Here is a 19,563-nt window from a genome sequence, read left to right as displayed (position 1 = left end):
TCGTTAACAACCATTCTTATTTAAATAACCCTCTTTGGTTCCAAATAGCACTTGTATTTGTTTGCACTGATCATTCCAGACTTTTTAAGGCTGTATGGGTAGAAAATTGGGCAAAGATAAGTTTTATATCCACAATAAATATGACTGTAGAGCAGGATCATTAGTGCTTTGGCTACTTGGTGTGCACAGCATAGATATCTGAAGAGCATCCAAGCCTGTGCATAAAGAAGTGGAACAGAAACCCTGTGTGAAGCCATGCCACTGCTGTTGGCAGCCACCCTTCAAATCATCACAACTCCAGTGTTGCTGCAAAATTCACAATCCTAAAATGAATTTCCCTGTTCAACAAAAATGTTTCCATCTCCTCTCTTCAACATGGCTGTTAACGGCTGATTAATCAATGACATCCTTCACTGAAATGTCTCTGTAAACAAGCCGTACGCTCCGGCTCTGTCTGTAGGCATTGTTGGATCCGACAACTTTGTCTTGCTCGCATAAATTATTGATCCTTGACACCCAGTTTGCCGCGGTGCAGAATGCTAAGGATCCTGCGCTATTTATAGCCAGCGTTTTTTGGAGCGCAGCTGACTTTGTTTACCCCTGTTGATGATGATTTCTCGCATGGGGCCGCGGCCGTGTTTCAGGGTCGTGCTCGTGTTCTGTTGACCCAGGTGGTCTTGTAGTCCGCGGGCCGGAGGTGAGGCCATGTTTTATTTAGCGGCTGGCAGAGGTCTGCTTGGCAGCTGGTGCTGGCTCAGTCAGACCTAATATCTGCAGCTCTTTTTTCACACAGAGTAGTTAATACCCTGACCCATGTCTCCAAACTGAATCGCCCCGTTTGTATGTCAATTTTAGCCCTCCAGCCTTTAGTGCTGTGTGTGAATCCTTATGTCCTAAAACTATGAGTAAAATTTATTTTAATTTATTTTAAAGCTTATTTTAATGCTGAGGATATGATGAGAAATCCCCAATTGGGTTCAAGGTAATGGAACGTTTCATATTAATTGCGTCATATCTTCTTTACCTGTAGCTTTGCTTGTCTCTGCTATAATTTCCGTGTTAAATGAGATGTGATGAAGGAGAAACACACTGCTCCAGTTGCTCAGTCAACTGTTTTGTTTTTTCCTCCACTTTTGATATTGGTCACATCATGTAATGGATCACAATTGCCAGAGTCACGTCAGGTAGATTTTCCTCAACAATGCTGGTGAAGATAACTACTCCCATGATCCCATTAAAATGAGCTGCAATCTGTGAAACATCTGCAGTCTAACATTCCTTTCTGTGATTTTAAAACCTTTTAAACTGATGTTTCTCATGATTTTTGTAATAATATGAATCAAATTCTTTTTTTTGCTTTTATTGATTAACTCGTTGTTGTGTTCTATTTATAAGCTGGTTGTGAATGTCTCTTGTTTTTATGTCTCTGTTGAAAAGAGATGAAAAATCTCAATGATGTTACCTGATTAAACAGAGATTAATTAAATAAAATGAAAAAAAATATAATCCCACGCTGCTTCACAACGTAATCAAACTAGGTATTTTGTTATTGATTTGATTGAGAGACCTCTAGCAGCTGAGGTTACATATTGTACATTTAATAACACTTGACTTAAAGTATTGATGCGAGCTATGAAAAAATTGATGTATTCAAATTGCATAAATTGATTTCTCTGTAATTTGCACGCTTCAGCTGGTGCTGTTTGATAATCCCTCTTGGAGGTTACAGCTCCATAACTACCACTACCCTGGTGACCATCGGGGTGGGCACTTTGTCATCTAGTTATGTAAAAACTTTTGTTTTACAATTTTGTTCACAACCAAACAAGACAAAGACCAGATACCGACATCACGACTGTTCAACACAAAGACAGTTCGCCAGCGGTTACAGACAAATATATATACAGTCAAATAAAACTAGTGACTTGTTTGGAGTACACCACATCAATCAGTCCTTCATGACGTCGCTTCTTTGTTCTGCCTACAGGGTTTATATCTATTCTATTTACAATCAGAATAAAAGAGAGCCTGAAACTAAATGTCTGTTATTGATATATTCGTTTATAAATGTCCATGGCCCTTGTAAATCATTGTCTCTGTAATGCTCCTGCAGGGCTGAGGCTGCGTGTTCCATGATTATTAGTCCTATGAAGTCCTTCAGCCGGTTATTTAAACAAAAACAAATTGGTTTTCTCACTCTACAGTTCATAAATAGGGATCTTTTTACACATATGTGTTACTGTAGTTTATAAACCATCCATTTTTATTTCCCAGCAAGCATTCTTCTGGGAACACTGATACATTTTCATTTATTATAGAACTCAAATGTTAACTCCCTCCCTTAATCATTGGGATGCATTTGGTCTGGCATATAAGGGTTCTTGTAGTTATTGTTGTTCGTTATACAATCTTCAACTATATGAGTTTGTATCAAATACATTTTGAGAGATAATTTGTGCGTCTGATTATGGTGTCCCATTGTTCCAGTGGTAGGTGTTTCCCCAGTTCAATGTTCCCATTGGGATTTTATTCATTCATGTCAATGCAAAAGGAGAGTTTAGATACTGTACCTCTATTTGTTTCAGTCTCTTTTAAATAATTCTCTGTGTCTTTATCTGAGGCCAGGATACTACCCTGTGATATCAGTTTCTGCAGTGTAGATTTCAACTGTAAATACTGCAGAAATCATTATGGTTGTATATGTAGCCTTAATCTCATTAAATGACAATAATTCCTTTTTTCTTATTTATAAGAGTCTTCCCTACAGAAGTGATCGATAGACTCTCCCAAATTGGACATCTCAATCCATGTACTGCACATTTATTTTGAATTATCTTCACTATTTCACACGAGAAGCAAATAATTGGATTGGGTTTTTTGTTCACTTTTGGACATTACCATTATGAAGAGATGGATATTTGTTTTTTACTACCCACAACAGTTTTCTGTTCCAGCCAAATGCAAAATGCAGCTGCCGTCCTCATACTGTTAGTAAAAGGCCCAGAGCAACATTTGCCATTGAAGGCCAAGTAGTATGTGTATATTTCAGGTACCTCTAGACCGCCTTTTCTTCTGTGTAGAGATTGTTGAGACCAACTCTCGTGTCTTTATTCCCCTGAAGAAATATTATAAAAAGTTGTTTTGAACCAATATTCAGGATATTTAAGAGGGATGAAAGACATCGTAAAAGCCCAAAACGTTCAATTTGATTATCTCTGCTCTTTCAAACTAAGACAGTGGTAGCTTTGTCAGATCTGAATGGAGACTGTGTCACTTCGGCTGCCAGATCAGTAGGAGAAGTGAGCTTTCACAACTTGTAGAGGTGAAATTTCACTTCCTTTGGTGAGAAATGAAAAAGCAACATGTTATATTCAAATTTATATTTTCAGTCCAGTCTAAAAAATATATCTTGCAGTGGCTTTCTGTACATAGCTTGTTTAAATGCCCTCTGCATGCTCTTTGCATACTGAGTGGACCTTGTCTTTTTTGCTGTCTGAAAAAAGATTGACAGATGTCGTGCATAATATAAAACATATCTAGCTCAGTGCTATGAAGACTACAAAAAATGCAATTGATATGCGCAGGTTTTGGCACGTCAGGCCCCCTTTATTTTTATGAAGGTCTTGTTCGCTTATTAAAATTTATTTCAGGCTCAGTAAAACTTTTGCCAAAACATGAAGACGCCTTGTAAATGTTAAAACTGTTGCTTGCCATGTTTACTACTACTTTCGATTTTTCTTAGCTATTTCTTTTTATTCCTATTAATCTCACAATTTATTTATATCTTGTAGCATTTCCCTCGATCCTTCACTTCCTCACTTTTTATTTTCTTCATTACTCTGACACACACTTATCACTCATCCTAACTCACATTCAACATGCAGTGTTCACACTTGGTACGCCCCCTTTCTCAAGAATCTCTTATATATTCCTCTTTTATGCGCCTGACTCCTCTACCTCCGATTCTTCATATTTCATCCCAATAAATCTACATCCTTTTCAGTGGATATCCTTCTCACTCCTCAACCCATTGAAACTGCAGCCATCCCCACTTTATCTCTTTCTTTGAGACACCTGATGGAGCTTGACTCTATGCAACATTTTCACACTGACATCAAAAAACAAACCTCAAACACAGAGAGAAGACAGGACACACACACACACACACATACAGACACACACACACACACACACACACACACACACACACACACACACACACACACACACACACACACACACACACACACACACACACACACACACACACACGCGCACACACACAACACACACACACATGAAGGTCCCATGAAGCCAGAATGTGAACAGATGATATGCTTGGCTGTCAGGGCAAACAGGCTGAGTTAAGAACATTGGCAGCCACAGCAATGCCACGGCTAATTGCCTCGCTCTACGAATTTTCTTCTTGTGTGGTGTGTGTGTATGTGTTTTTGTGCAAGTGTGTGTGTGTGCACGTGTGTGTGTGTGTGTGTGTGTGTGTGTGTGTGTGTGTGTGTGTTTTTGTGCGTGTGTGTGTGTGTGTGTGCACGTGTGTGTGCACGTGTGTGTGCGCGTGTGTGTGTGTGTGTTTGTGTGCATGCATGCATGCATAGGTAGTTTGGTGTCTTTCACAACCTCTGGGTGCAGGACAGGGTGACTCAGTGTGACCTCATGTGTGTGTGCATGCGTGTGCGTGTGTGTGTGTGTAAAATGTGATACGGATGGGCCCTACTTGTAAGGACTGACATTATAGGACATTTTGATTCGTAAGGATATTGTGACTAATCCTAACTGCCAATCATCTTCACCTGATGAGTGACTGGCTGTGGAATGCCCAATTGAAGATGGCTGCACTGGCTGTGACCGTGTATTAGGGAGTCAGACACTCTTTGGTTTAAATTTTGTTACCTAAACGTTCAGTTGTCTCAGCTATTCAAAAAACGTATCAGTGTTCGACTGTTTAAAACATATCTGCTGAGATTCTGATACCATAGCAAACACAGCAGCTATTAACAGAAACTAATAAGAACTGATGTATATGTTTGCAGTCCAGCCAAGCAAGCTCATACTGTTTAAATAAAGAAGACAGTAAATAATTGCCCTTTCCCTTTTCGATGTCATGAGCAACCACACCTCTGATTTCTTTGCTGCACTCACATCTGAGTAGTTTTCCACACCTAACTGATCATTTGGAGCAGTTCTTAAAACGTCAAGGTTGCTGCTCTGTCTTGTTCCATTAATCTCTGCAACATTATAAAATACTGAAAAGGCTGTTGTCTTGTTTTTGAGACGAGAGGGACTGCGGGTAGCACTACTTACAACAATTCTGTGATGGAGTGCTTGAGTTACCCTCTAACACTTAATGTGGAGCAGCAACAGTGGGATACATTATTTCCATTAGCACGGCAGTAACTGTATTACATACATTCCTTCTGCCACTAACACCGAAAACTACTTACATGACATCACTGAATGAATATTTATTTAATGGTTTCTCCAGAAAACGATGCACACCATAAAAATTGGTTTTGATTTAGTAGGAAGAATCTCAAGCTCTGTAAATAACTTTAGAGCATACCAGACAAAACTGTGGTACCCTGCAGAAATGTTAAATACCCTGCAGAAACGTTCAATGCTCCTGTATAGAGGCCACAATTATGTATGATATCAATGGGGTTTTAAGAAAAAATGGTTTCTCCAAGTAGCTGAGGAAAAGTACTACACTACGGACGGTCCTCAGATGTAATAGCAACGTCTCTGATTGCTGGAGTTTGCTGTTACCTTGGAAATATTTACCACAGTTGTCAAAACAGTCGTGTCAGCCACGATCGGATCGTTCACATGACGTTCACCACAGAGCAACAAGGTTTTCCTTTTTTAACATTACATCACGGCATTAGAGAGAAATGCTGTGGAGCCAAACATTGTTTCTGAGGAGGAGACATGTCAGGTACAGTTCTTTGGGGGGGCAAGGAACATATCTGTAAAATTACTCAAATGACAGCTATAATTATTACATTTGATGAAATTAAAAGAAATCAATAATGGAGTGGAGTTTTGTTAAATATATATTTCAACATCAGATATCTCCAATTTAGATCCACAACAAGCAGATAAGGAATGAATGTGATGCTCTCAGAAAGTGTTCAGGGGTAAATTTCAGAGGAAACTTTGACCTTTAAGGGTTTAAGATTATGATTTGGCATATTTGGTCTGTAGTTAGGCTTAGTGAAAAGAATATTTTTGTATTGCTTGATATCCAAGAAGGAGTTTTGGGTGAATGGAAATATCTGTTTGATCCATTACTTGCTCAAATGGAATGAATATAAATCAATGCAATGTCCTCCCAAGCATGGCGGAATCAGTGAGCGTATGCATGTCCAACAGATCAATGGATGAGTGAACATCTTAACTGCTCAAGTATGGTTCAATGCAGCATCTTCATTGTCTCCCAGAGAACCGTTTGTTTTGAACAGAGCCGATTCAATAACAGCTACAAACAGACTATTAGATGAGTCCAACTGAAAGACACAATCAGACAATAAAAGGAATATTCTCCACAGGTATAGCCCTACAATATTGTTTTTTACAGTGTAGCTTTGTTTCTCTGTTATGTAACAAAAACAAACTCTGCTTGGCCAAATTTAGAATAATCAAACTAATGTTCTGTGGCTGATTGATCCAACTACTAACACAGAACCAGGTCTTCCTGGTTAAAACTAAGAAACTGCAGAGAAAGCGGAGAGTTTTGTGTCTCCTGTTTTTTTGTGATAATTAATCCAAGAGCCGAGTAGTTGCATTGCAAGTTATTGGCCTAAATTATTTAGTGCCCTGCAGCAGAAAAAGACCTCCCATTTCCTACTAAATAAATTTCTGGTTTGACTGGGGGAACTTTTTTCAAGTGGAAGTGACTTCTCTTAAGAATTTCTTTCACAGTTTTTTACAATTATAATCAAATAAAATGCAGCTTCGTCTATATAAAGTCAAGGGAACATTTGGTCAGCAATGTTCACTCAGATGAGATTTTTTATGAAGGTCAAAGTAAATTCATCCTGGAGATAAGGTGAAGGGCTCACTGCAAGCTCAGCTCTTTAGTGCTGAGAGCCGATAGATGCGGTTTGGGCACCTGATCAAGATGCCTCCTGGAAGCCGACCAGTGGAAATCCATCTGGGAAGAAACCTTGCAGCACGCTCACAGATGAATAATATATCATATTGGGTTTGGAATGCTTCAGGACCATTTCCTCTAACTTTGTTACCTCTGCTAATCAAAACTTGATAAAAGGTAGAAAAAGTGGAAGATTAGAAGAATTCATTGAAAGTCAAATTTTTTTAATGTACTTTTCAGACTTCTAGTCATTAGGCAGACGCATGAAAGCTTGGAGATGTTTTATACTATACCAGCTATAACTAATGACGGCTACTGTCAAGTCAGTTTCACATCGTAAAGGCAAAGCTGCTCAAATAACTGATGCTGTCATTTTTCTTGGAAGAGAGTCTCAAATTAAAGTCTAGTCTCTGTCTGCCAGTTGTTGTTAAGTGGCAGTACAGCTTTCCTTTCAAGCTGGACGACCCTGAGCCTTGTTTTCTATAGTGTTTGAGTGAAGGAGCCAAGATGCTCAGCTTTTTTTACATAACATTTCACGGCTAATAAAAGTTGGCAATCAATAGCCATTGATAAACCTGTTGCCTCGCTTGCATGTCCCCCCAGAGGGCGATACAGAGCAACAGCAGCAGCAACTCTCAAATCAGAGCAACGTTCTCTTTTGTTAGCAGTCAAAAGTCTGCGGGGGGGGGGGGGGGGGTGACAGTGTTGAAAGATTATGGGTGGAGAAGCGGGCGGAGTGAGAGGGGCTTATGAGTGCCAAGGCAGTGTAATGGTCTGTTTCTGTCATTTGAGACGGCACATATGTCTCTCTGGTGTAAAGTATATTCCTGAGCCCCGTTGTTCATAATCATAATAATAACAGCGAGTCATTTGTATTGTTTCTTCGCAGCTCTCACTGTCTCAGCTGGCAGCTGCACCACGCTACCCGACCATCAGCCACTCCAGCTCGGCGTTGCCGTGGCAACAGTCGTTTCCTTCTCTGCTCCATCCTTCCCTGTTGGCATCAGCCCACCAGCTGTCACATGTCGTAAGATTTCCACCCCCGTATGCTCTCACACACACACATTTATTGCCTTGTACTCACGAAAAAAAGACGTAGATGAATTTTCACACAAGTAACAAATTCAAATTCATCCGTCCACTTTTCTTTTTGGGGGTGGGCTAAAGCCAGTCCATGCTATGTTATTTGGTCAAGGCAGGGGACACGCTGAACAGGTCGCTGGTCTGTTACAGGGCACAACATACAGAGACAAACACTCACACGTAGTGAGCTATTCTGCATATGTTTGGATGGTGTGAGGAATCCGGAGTGCACAGAAAACGCATGCAGACACAGGGATAACATGTAAACTCCACATGGAAAGTCCCTGGATGGTTCAAAACCAGAGCCCCTGCACCACCGTGACGCTCCACATTAGAATACAGCAGCACAGATACATTGCACATAATCCTTGACTCATCTACACCAAGCATGTGTAAAGTCATTGTCACACAAACACACACACACACACACACACACACACACACCTAAGCTAATCTTCGGCACACACTCTACTCTCTTTTCATCTTTATAATCAAATAAAACCCTATTCTTTGAGCAAACTTTTGAAATCATTTTACAAAGTGTGCTTCAGTTTTCTTACAGTATTGAATATCCTGCATAACCTTGTGTTTTGCCTTCTGGGAAAATATGTTTCTGCATGTGTACCCGTTTTGTCCGGGACCATTATTAATAATTTACCCTTTTTCTTCCGTTTTTTTCTGTACCAACCCCCATTTTGGAATGGGTTTTAATGTATGAACTACTGTATTGGATTTTTTGTAGAGCTAATCCACACCCGACCACAATATAACCCCCCCCAAGGAGGTTAAAATATATGTACACGACTTTAGAAAATGCATCTTTTATTTAATAGATCCCAATGAAGTTTAAATGGTAATGTAAATAATGTCTGAGAATATCTTCCTGGCTTCCCTTGCTAACAAGCTTCATGCATCTGAACAAAGATCTCTCATTGTTGCCAGGGGATAGCAGAAATGCGAAAGTCAGCTGTTCTGTGCTGATTTTAATAACTCTGCTGAATAATTTCCTGAAATGATGTGAGGGTAACCGGCGCCCCCCCTCAGCTGTAGGTGTTTGCTGCTGGGAATAAGCAGAGAGTCATTTTGCTTTTGAAAGCCGCCTTGTCTTTGCTAATTTAAATGATGTTCACCCACAAAGATGCATATATTTGGGAATCAGCAAGCGGCACGGTCGGAAGAGTCAAGAAAATAATCTCACAGAATGGAGAGGAAATCTGATGTAACTCTTGGATTAACCCTGAATCTTTTTTCTGCTCATTATAGTCAGTTTGCACCTTCTTAGAGGATATGCACTATATGTCTCCCATGAAGAAAGAAACATCACCACAGTCACATATTGCTTGCCCTTTTTCATACCACATCTCAATGTCCACCCTTTTCCATCATACCTGCTGTGAGGTGTCACCGGGTTCACTCATAACTTCCCTCGATGTGGCCACTGGGGTTGTGCATCAAGACATTGCAGTAGGAGACAGGAGTTAATACATTAGTCGTTGCCATGGATACAACTAATGCAGAGGCCCCGACCCTGTAATCCATCTGCGAGTATTAGAAGGTGTCAAAAGGGATTCCATATTGGTATTGTAAATGTAATGTAAGGCTTCACTGCAGAAGTGAGATTTTATTCATTTATTTATTCCTCCTTTTTTTTATGAGCTTCTTTGTTTCAAACACACGATCAAGGACTCACAGGGTGTGTTGACAGCTATTTTCAAAAGTTACAACTTAAAATAGAGTTAACATTATGTTGTTGATTGATATACACACATCTTGTTTGTTAACAATAGTAATCCACAGGGTGCCTGTAATAAGGTACAGCTAATGTGCTGGGCAGTAAATCTTCATTGTATTTAGCTTGTTTTGTGTTTTCCATGCTTTGTGGTTCACAAGTGCAGTGCCTGCTCTAACCATACCAGTTTGGAATTGGCTCTTTGCTTATCTGTTTTAAATGTTGGATTCAGCTTTCTTTCTTAAACTGTACAAGTGACCTGTAGTAAAGACTGACTGCTTGACTGTAGCTGTACTGTTGCCATGGTTGTGAACCAGTCTATTGGCCTGAACGCGTTGTTGTCACCATCGTCAACATTAAGGTTTCTTGCTCCCAGCCACCACTGCTGCAGAGCGCTGGGCACCTGTTTATTTAAAGTTTATTAATAATAAATAATACACAAATCGCATCCAATAGAACACCACAATTTCACAAATAAGGGTTCTCAAGATATGACTTCCACAGAAAGACAGATATTTTGGAAAATATTAGATAACTATTATATGTCCATCTATCCAGCATTTTCTCCTGGGTCGTGCGGTCGTGGTGGCTGGCTTAGCAAAGTAGCCCAGATATCCTTCTCACGTCCAGCAACTCTCTCAGGGGTATCCCAGGTTGTTCCCAGTCTGGAATATATGATCGATCCCAGTAAACTTGCCTGGGATCCTTAAATCCTTATGCACCTTACTGGATTTCCAAAAAAAACTCAATTGGCACCCATCAGTGTAAAGTAGTGTTTTGTTTTCTGGAATTGTATCCATATCAATAAGAGTGAACACAGCTTCACAGCCATGCAAACTGATGTTGCTTTGAACCTCAATTTAATTTAATTTAGTTTTAGTGATTACTGAAAACTGATCACCGTAGGTAAGTACTGGATTATAGGTCGACTACAAATCGAAAGCTTCTCTGTTGTTCTTATCAGCCGCTTCAGCGCGATAGTCTACTCTGCACGCCGTGGACTCTCTGCAGGTCAGCAGAATGACTGCTTGAGGCCCCATGATAAATTGGGCCTTTGGACAACTCTTTGCACTCTGGACCTCACGGGTCCAAGAGCCGGGAAGTTCAGGCATGTCCGGGCATTTAAAGTCAGCCTTTGACTTAATTTTCTAGGAATCTAGCCATACTCACAGATATTGTAATTCAGTTTTAGTCAGTTTGTCCAGTGTCCAGAAATCTCATTTATTCATGCTGTCGTGGGTTTTTTAATTCGATTTGTTTTATTGGCTTTTATTCATTCCCATTCGCTATCACAGTGGATTGTAGGTGCTGTTTCAGAGCTTTCCTGGCCAGTCCACCTGCTTTTCTGCCTCAGCACAGCTCAGACGGTCTTTGCTCATATTCTAACTAGACAGCAGTGGCTTTAATGGGTTTCTCCCGTAATCCATATAGTTTAGGCTGTGAATCATATTGCAGAATTAATCCAGGAAATGTGGATCAGGCTTACCGGAGATAACAATTATCACAAGCACAACATGGCTAAAAAAAGGCGCAATTCTATTTGGTTTGAAGAGACTGACTCATTCGCGGTTGCAGCAAATCTGTCGGAATAATTTATCAATTTGACATGTATCTATAACCTCCTGTAGAACACAGTGTATTTTGGTATTATTGTTTAAATTTAGAAATATTTGTCATATTCCAGAATAAATTAAATGAGAAATGATTGTGATTGAGGACAACAGAAACAGAAATACATGAAGGCAAACTGCTTTATTGAGTCTTAAACTGGATTATAAATACTGTATATGTGAATACACCGAGTAGGTGAGAAGCAGACAGATGAAGGCTGACGTCAGCTGACACTAGGCAGATTGACAATACATATGTATTAGATCATTTGTGCATTATGTCATTTCGGGACTTTTTGAAAAGACCTTAGTCACTTTGAATTGAAAGTAGTTCCCAGCAGTTCCGAAAACCCTAAACCAGGTTTTGATCCAGTCTTGTTCATTTCCTGCCTTAATGTAGTTTCATTGAAAAACACTGTCAACTTTAGAGTCATGGACAAGTGTGAAACATCACAACCTTTGTCCACTGGCTGTGTTTGGTTTTCAGTGAAGATACTGCAGGAGTTTCTTTTTGCATATATTGTTCCATTAAATATCTTCACAGTATTTATTGTTGAAACCTTAATTTGTCCTTGTCCCTGACCTGAACACACCTGCCTATAAAAGGCAGTTATTCATATTTCATTACAGAGTGTAGACTTGACTGCAGCAGGTTCACATACAGTATAAAGCCATTACCGTGAGCCTTTTAAACAGGCTAAGGCTTCTACAGCATTCATTGGTGTCCTCTTAGAGTATTATATCATAGGCTGTTGGATCATATAAGGAACATGAACATGAATGTTGTATCCATGTAGTGGTGTGACTTTGGCTGAGGTTATTACCAGCATGTTTGATGGAGAGCTCAATTATGTACAGCTGTGCATGTCCTCTGATTGGCCGGCTGACCCATTCACATAAGACCAGGAGAAAAAAATACCTCACTGGAAAATGATAAATGAGCTTTTCATAGGTAATCATCCGTGCTAATACCCCTTCTGCTACATACAATATACTAATATATGATAAATCAAATAATATAATAAGGGCTACAAGAGAGCTTATGTATACAAATCACAATTTTCATCCTCACTAAAACAAACTTGTAGCTTCACTTTTTGGGTCCTTGGAGGTTTTGGTACAAATTCTAGGTAAACAGTAACGTTCTTAAACTCAACTCCAATTTTTTTTGGTATACTGGAATGGGAAGATCTATAAATTTATAGATGTTATATGTGTATTTATGTATGTTATTAAGGTGGGAATATTCCCTAAATCTTATTGGTTATTCCGAGAATTACCTCAATTAGGGTAAGATAATCAGAAAATTATGTTTACATGGCAGTGTCTTATTGAATTAATCTCCTTTTTAATATGATCATGTAAGTATGTAAATATATTTCTCTTTGTCAATAACTCTTGTGAAAAGATCAACACCAGCAATTGACTTGATAGGGGCATTGGATGCATGTGATTCTGTTAATGCCTGTTAATATGAAAGAGGATGTGGGGCAGTCTGCTAAGTGACCCCTGGTGGACACTAACAACAGAATCGGAGTTTAGATGTTCACAATGTTTCTGCTTTGTTGTAGAAATCCCCCTGAATAAGACAGTTGATGTCTTTCAGCTCCCCCTGATCTTGGGTATAAACTGTACTAGCAGCCAGGATGGGAAAGAAATCCTCATCCATCTTTGATTTTAAATGATTTGGACTGGCTTAAATAAAAAATAACTCTCTGTTGGTGTTGAACCTTTTATTTGTCATGTTGCCTATGTCAATCAATCAATCTCAGTGCATTTCATCCTGAGATGAATTGAAGGCCTTTCCTGCCTTTTTACTTCTGTTTTCACATTTTGTCTTCTCTCCACCGACTGATTGACTGATCATGTTCTGCATCGCTATCATCCCATGTTGTTATAGGCCTGCTCAGCTGTCAGCAACATTGCCCACCTGGAGATGGACCTTCAGCGGGAGGGAGATGTCTCAACTTCAGCTCAGAGCGAAGGAGACCAACTTGAGGAGCTGCCTTTCACCCCAGTGCACGCCCCTGTCATCACTCTGGGGATGACTGTGCCCAGGTGAGTCCTTCCTGTCCGTCCTCGAAGGTCATGAACAAATCTGATCAAGAAGCGAAACATTCATGGGTGGTTAAAGATAAATATCAAACCAGAATACATAGTAAAATACCAAAGTATTGACTGTATGTAAAACATTACCTGTAATTGGAATTGAATCTATACATTTAAACATGCTGGACATTGCAATACGTCATGTAACATCCTTTGTTGTGCTCTCCCCCTGAATAATCATTACTCATTTTCCCGCAAGTTATTTGCATAAATGAAAGTAAATCCAGTATCTGGGAGCCTTCTCCTCTCTGACAGTGAAACCACAACCTCCCTCTGATCCTGTATGAGGAGAAAGGGAAACACCGCTCCATGTATGTTGGTGTTGGCATCAGCTGTGTGATTTGAAATTGCAATAAAGAGGCCAGCTGTTGTGAAGCCTTATTACAAGCCAATAGAATAGAAGGATGCTCGCAATGGTTAACCTTGAAAATCCATCAGCTGAATATTGACTTGAGTGGAACTGTTGATCAGGGATTCAGTGTGAAAAAGATGTTCTAGTTTATTTCAAACATTTGAAACCAGCTCGATTTAGCCACCAGACTTCAATACATGTTGCTCTCAAGTTTGCGTTTTCAACTTTTCTTCCTTGTTGTATTTTCTTTGATCCCCTCCCCTCTGCATGTTCTGTTTTCATGAACCTCTCCATTACGGCATGGTGGAGTGACCCAATCTTACTGATGTTTGATAGGAGACATTATTGAATGAAGCCTCTTTAAACATCCTTTTAACTTGTTACGCGTATATCTGCTCCGGTATCTCGATGGGAACACTAGTACAGTGCTTCATTACCACACTGTTGTGATAATGAAGCACTGTCGTACTACAGAGGGATATCGATCTGCTCACTAATTGGCAGCATGTGTGCACTGGGTTGTACAGCAGTGTTGTCAGTAAGTAGGAGAAGTCCACTCAGAGCCAATTTAAAGAAAATCGTTTTGTCAGCTTTTACATCCCACTTTAGGTAATGGTGCAAAAGGATGCAATGAAACCGAATCTCCCATTTACACTCAGCTAATAATAGAGATTAGATACACGCCAGTAGTGCAGCCAGGTCTGCTGAGGTGCGCGACCACACGGGAATGAACACGGTGCAAATAATGGGCACAGTAACTCGGAAACAAGGCATTGCATTAGTACAGAGTCTGTCAATAAGCAGCTGGCAACGAAACAGTTTCCCGGTCCCGGAGTTTGGATCCAGACGCAGTGCTGCTCAGTTCAGTGGGCTGAAACATCTCTGCCTCTTCACTCGGAGCCAAAACATCATTTTAACTGTTTTCCGTGTGGAGTGACCCACTTCCCTGAGAAGAGCAATGAAGTCTAAAGAAGTTTAATTGAAGTTGTTGTGCATATCTGATCGAGCCCACTTTGAAATACAATATTAATCCACTGGGGCTAAATTAAGCTATACCTCTGAGCGTACGGGAAGAGAGGGAAAGCATGAAATTGACACAGCCGCAGAGGAAAACCCAATCAGCTCCCTTCTTTACCATTGTTGCCTTAATTAGTTTGATCGGGGCTTTATCGTTTCACAAATTTGATCGCTCTGGGCCCGACTGTTTACCAACTGGACACCAGGCAGCCTTACCATCGTGATAACGCTAAATATCGCTTTTCCGTGCATGCACTTCTGCCAGCCATCTGTGCACGGTGTTTATCATAGCGCAGTGTTGGGTGTCAAGTGTTGAAAGTACAAGTTATGAATGTTACCATAGTCGCAGAAAAACAGGTGGCTACTATGATTAGAGGTAAATGCCAATTATACTAGACAATCCTGAGGGAACACTTTGGCAGCCGTTCTCTCTGCCCTGCAAGTGTTCTAGTGCTGCTGCTGCTGCTTGACAGATACAGCTGACATCCTCATGCTGCATAATCATTGTTTCACCGCGTTTTTGTGAGGTCCAGCCGGATATGGAAATTCAAGATCAGGGTTTTTTTTCACCCTCAAAAACATACACATCCAAGATAAATGATGCTGGGTCTCAAATGATAAGAGAGCCACGTATGCCACTTCCAAACATTTTGTCTGCCTCATTTACAGCAGGGACTTAACATATTCCCTCCTGCTGCTGGTAAAGCATCAGGAGCAGCCATCACTGAAGTCTTTTCAGCTCAGCAAATCACTGTGATGTGTGCTCGTAAATCAGGACCTTTCCCTAAAATGTTGCCCTTCTCATGCAGTTCCTCCTCAGTCAGTTCCAGGAGCTCCCTCGCCCACCTCTACTCCGCTGGCTTCCCGGAGATTCTAGACTATATTGAGCAGGTGGCGGAGGTCCTGGACCCCACAGAGCCGGTGCCCTTTGACCCCCAGCGTGAAGAGGCGGACCTTCTACAAGGAAACCTGCTGGTGTTTCAGTTTCTGGCGTTTACCAGGTGAGCCCCCTGCGGTGCTGGGTCGCGTGACACTCCAGTGTAATTAGTGAGCAGCAGCTTATGTCGGCTTTTGTGATCACAAATTGCATCAAGTGTAACTGTAAATATAATGTTGTGTTGTAAGTGAAAGAGAGCAGTCCTTGACTTACACCATCTTACTGTTCACTAATTTACTTGCTTTTTATGGTGACAAGAAAAAGTAAGTGAGGTTTAGTGAAACTGGATTTACGATCAAAACATATCTTTGCGAGATAATCATCAGTCCACGGTCATCCTAACTGTCTTGTAACGGAAAGGATTTAGTCGTGTGGCTGCTCTTCCTATAATGTGGCGTCCAGCTTTAATGATTACCAAGGCAGAATGATCAGTAGGCTGATCATCCTAGTTGAATTGTTTGGGAAGAACGTGCAGCCCTATGTCTGTGTGGAGTAAATGGGAACTGCATACCAAAATTCAAACATCCTCCCAGAGGTAAGCATGGTGGTGGGAGCATCATGATTTGAGGCTGTTTGCTGCCTCTGGCTCTGGACAGCTCAACATCAAGGCAGCTTGTGGGATACTGTCAGAGTGGCTCTTCACTGGCTGGAGCTCAATAGAAGTTGGTGATGGAACGGCGATGGAGAACCCAGACCTTAACCCAGTAGAAATACTGTGGTATCACGTCAAGAGAGCTGTCCACACCAGCCATTCTAAGAATATGTCCGTGGTTATTGCTGACCAGTTGTCAAATCCTCTGTTTCACTTTTTAGACATGCACTGTGAATCCACTTCTTACTTAGACGAATATCATTTCACATTTTATAATTAATTCAATCAGGAAAACGGGTGATTCCGCATTGTTCACATTCGTTCTCTTCCCACTGTAACTGTATACAGAAACTCTTACATCATTCGTGCATTGTGTTTGACGACCAAGGACATCGCCTTCCCAGCCTACGTTGAGATTTCTCTTGTTTTGTTTTTATACTGCAGGCATGGCTTTGAACTGTACGGCTTTGAACTGCTGGCAATATTTCAATGCACTTAAACTAAGCTTAAAGTACTGCCAGTCATCCTCCGCTCTCATGTCAAGTGCACAGCCATAAACTCACACACACACACACACCAGAAAGTATGCTTTAAGAATAACACATAAACACATTTCCAGTCAGTGGCTCATCACAAAAAGCCTGGAGCCAGCATCCCCTCTGTCGGGGGGCTGACAGTGGAGAGGGGGGGGGGTCCTGATGGATGGGCACAAAACCCACCACTCTTTTTGTCCTTGTATCTGGTCATCAGTGCTGTCAGCAGTTAAATCCACATATGTCTTGTTCCACCATACTGCCATTTCCTATGCTCAACTCTATTGATTTGCCTACTGCTCAGGACATGGGATGATGGGATGATAACGCTCCTCTCAGTGCTACAGCTGAATAGATAGATCTATTAATACATTTCTATTAAAGGGTAAATCTCCTCCTCACTCCAGGCTGCTGGACGCTTCAGAGACCTGTTGATTTGAATTTCCAGAAACGGGACTTCATTTAATTTTTCACATGATTCTCTACTCACTACTCTTTTCCTATTTGACAAAATGTGCAGTTTTCAGTAAAACTTGTAGTTGTAGACGAGATCCCTGGAGGAAACACATTGTTGGCTGCTCTTTCGGTTTGTGTGGTGTGTCCAGAGTTTACTCCAGACTTTGTAGAGTGACATTAGTGGAGTTTGACCACCACACATCCTAAAGTGCAGCAGAGAGGAGGAAGGAAGTGGCTGAGGGAGAACAACTGTCAGGGAAGAGTCACAACCTGATAAAGCAGTGGCAACAATCACTTTAAATCTTGTTACAGGCAAAACAACATTGTGGGGTTGCAAATGTCTTGAAGTTGTATTGACAATTTATAGTGAGTACAAAGTCAGGTATGAGCGAAAGATTTTGCGAAACCCCAGGTGCCATCTTCAAATTACTTGTAATCATTACATTTAAGTGTTATTTCCAGGCAAGGGATTGTATGCTGCAGCCTCTAAGGTAACATTAATGAGACAAATGTGTTGTATTAATGTTGTTGCCTGAACCTCAGCCACAGTAAAGCTCTGCTCCCACCAAGTCTGTGTTTTTCATATGCATTTTCAACCCGTTGTCCAATAACAAATCGCCATGCAGAGAAATCTCACACACAGAGTCCAATGGTTTTATTATTCTAATTGAGATGGAATTTTGCAGTAGGAGATAACATTTTGTCGAGCAGCGAAGATGAAAAGTAAAGCATTTGGTCCATCCAATCCCGAGGGGCCGTCAGGAACAAGGAGAATTTCATCTTCTGAGTAAGAAGCTGTGAAATCTTTCTGATCGATTTAAAGTCTATTACAGGATGCCGGGTGTCCACTTTGATATCCAGTTGATCCTGAAAAGCACAAAAGCACGGCAAATGGAGAGGTTTTTGATTCAGTGTAAATGTAAGTGACACACGGTCATATTTATTTTAAAACGAAGAAGAAAGAAAGGGATAGTTCACCCAGAAATGAAAATTCACTCATTATCTTCTCACCACTATGCGTGAGATGGGTGGGTACAGTTGAAGACATTAGTGACCTATCTTCAGACATTATAAAACAGAAAAAACATAACTTGCCTCCAAACTGCTTGTGTGGTGTCATCCAAGTGTCCCCAAGCCCCAACATTCATACTCGACTCGAAACGAGTTCATCTACACCCTGTTTTAAGCCTAAATGTCTCATGAGATCTATTGTTGAGGTGCATTCAGGGACCGTCGGAAATGCTTAAGTCCACTAGCTTAGGTACTACTCACCCCATCGGCATAGGGGTGAGTAGTTAATGAGTGCATTTTCATTTCTGGGTGAACTCAACTTTTAATTCAACAGGTGGCTTCTACTAAATTTGAGCCTCTTTAAAGTATAGTCCTGGATATGGATATGGTGACATCTCCAAAAATATAGGTCAGACGAAAGAAAGAGCATCTGTCAGACGAGTTGTAAACAAAACCACAGATTCGCCAAATTACACCCAAAAATGTCAGAGGAAATCTTCCATCATAGTTTGGACTCTGACATCCTGATTTAGCTTTAAACCTTTTCACTTTCTCCCGCCTTTAAGGGGCAGTAATGGCATGTCTCCTACTTGCAGCTTTCCCCAGCAAAGCTTAACAATCCTGTTTATTCCAAACAAGCTGGCAATTACATCACTTTGTTTCTGCAGGCGAGTTTGAAGGATTTTTGGTCGTGAAAAAAACGAGTTATATTGTAAGATTACCACAACAAATATTGAAAGCCTCTGGGTAACAACGAAACAACACAATGAAACAACACAGATATTTTAATATCAGAAAGTATGGATTTTCACTTAAATTCTGTACATTGCAGTGTAATGAAATTGTAATCTGACTCCCCAGGTTCTGTTGTTCATGGCCACCTTGAGGCAACCTGAAAGTACCCACTTGAGCATAGACTGGGAATCTATGTGGCTCGCTGTAGAGAGGGGTGAGGTTTGGCTCATAATTATGACAAACCGATATGGCAGACAGGGGCTTCGGCAGCAGCAGCAGCACTTAAGCAAG

At 40.8% G+C, this 19,563-nt stretch overlaps 1 protein-coding gene across 1 annotated transcript in view; it reads left to right on the top strand.

The window, feature by feature from the left end:
- Window positions 1-19,563, top strand: part of nphp4 (nephronophthisis 4) — a 171,591-nt gene that overhangs the window by 105,738 nt on the left and 46,290 nt on the right. The window contains exons 13-15 of the mRNA XM_061074644.1: window positions 7,998-8,135; window positions 13,431-13,588; window positions 15,818-16,009. Of these exons, the coding sequence (XP_060930627.1) occupies window positions 7,998-8,135; window positions 13,431-13,588; window positions 15,818-16,009 (488 nt within the window). The remainder of the gene's footprint in view (window positions 1-7,997; window positions 8,136-13,430; window positions 13,589-15,817; window positions 16,010-19,563) is intronic.

Source organism: Limanda limanda, chromosome 7 (assembly GCF_963576545.1).
Source record: "Limanda limanda chromosome 7, fLimLim1.1, whole genome shotgun sequence".
Taxonomy (NCBI): Eukaryota; Metazoa; Chordata; class Actinopteri; order Pleuronectiformes; family Pleuronectidae; genus Limanda; species Limanda limanda.
Note: the sequence above shows the minus strand (reverse complement) of the source record. Positions and strands in the feature narration are given on the sequence as shown.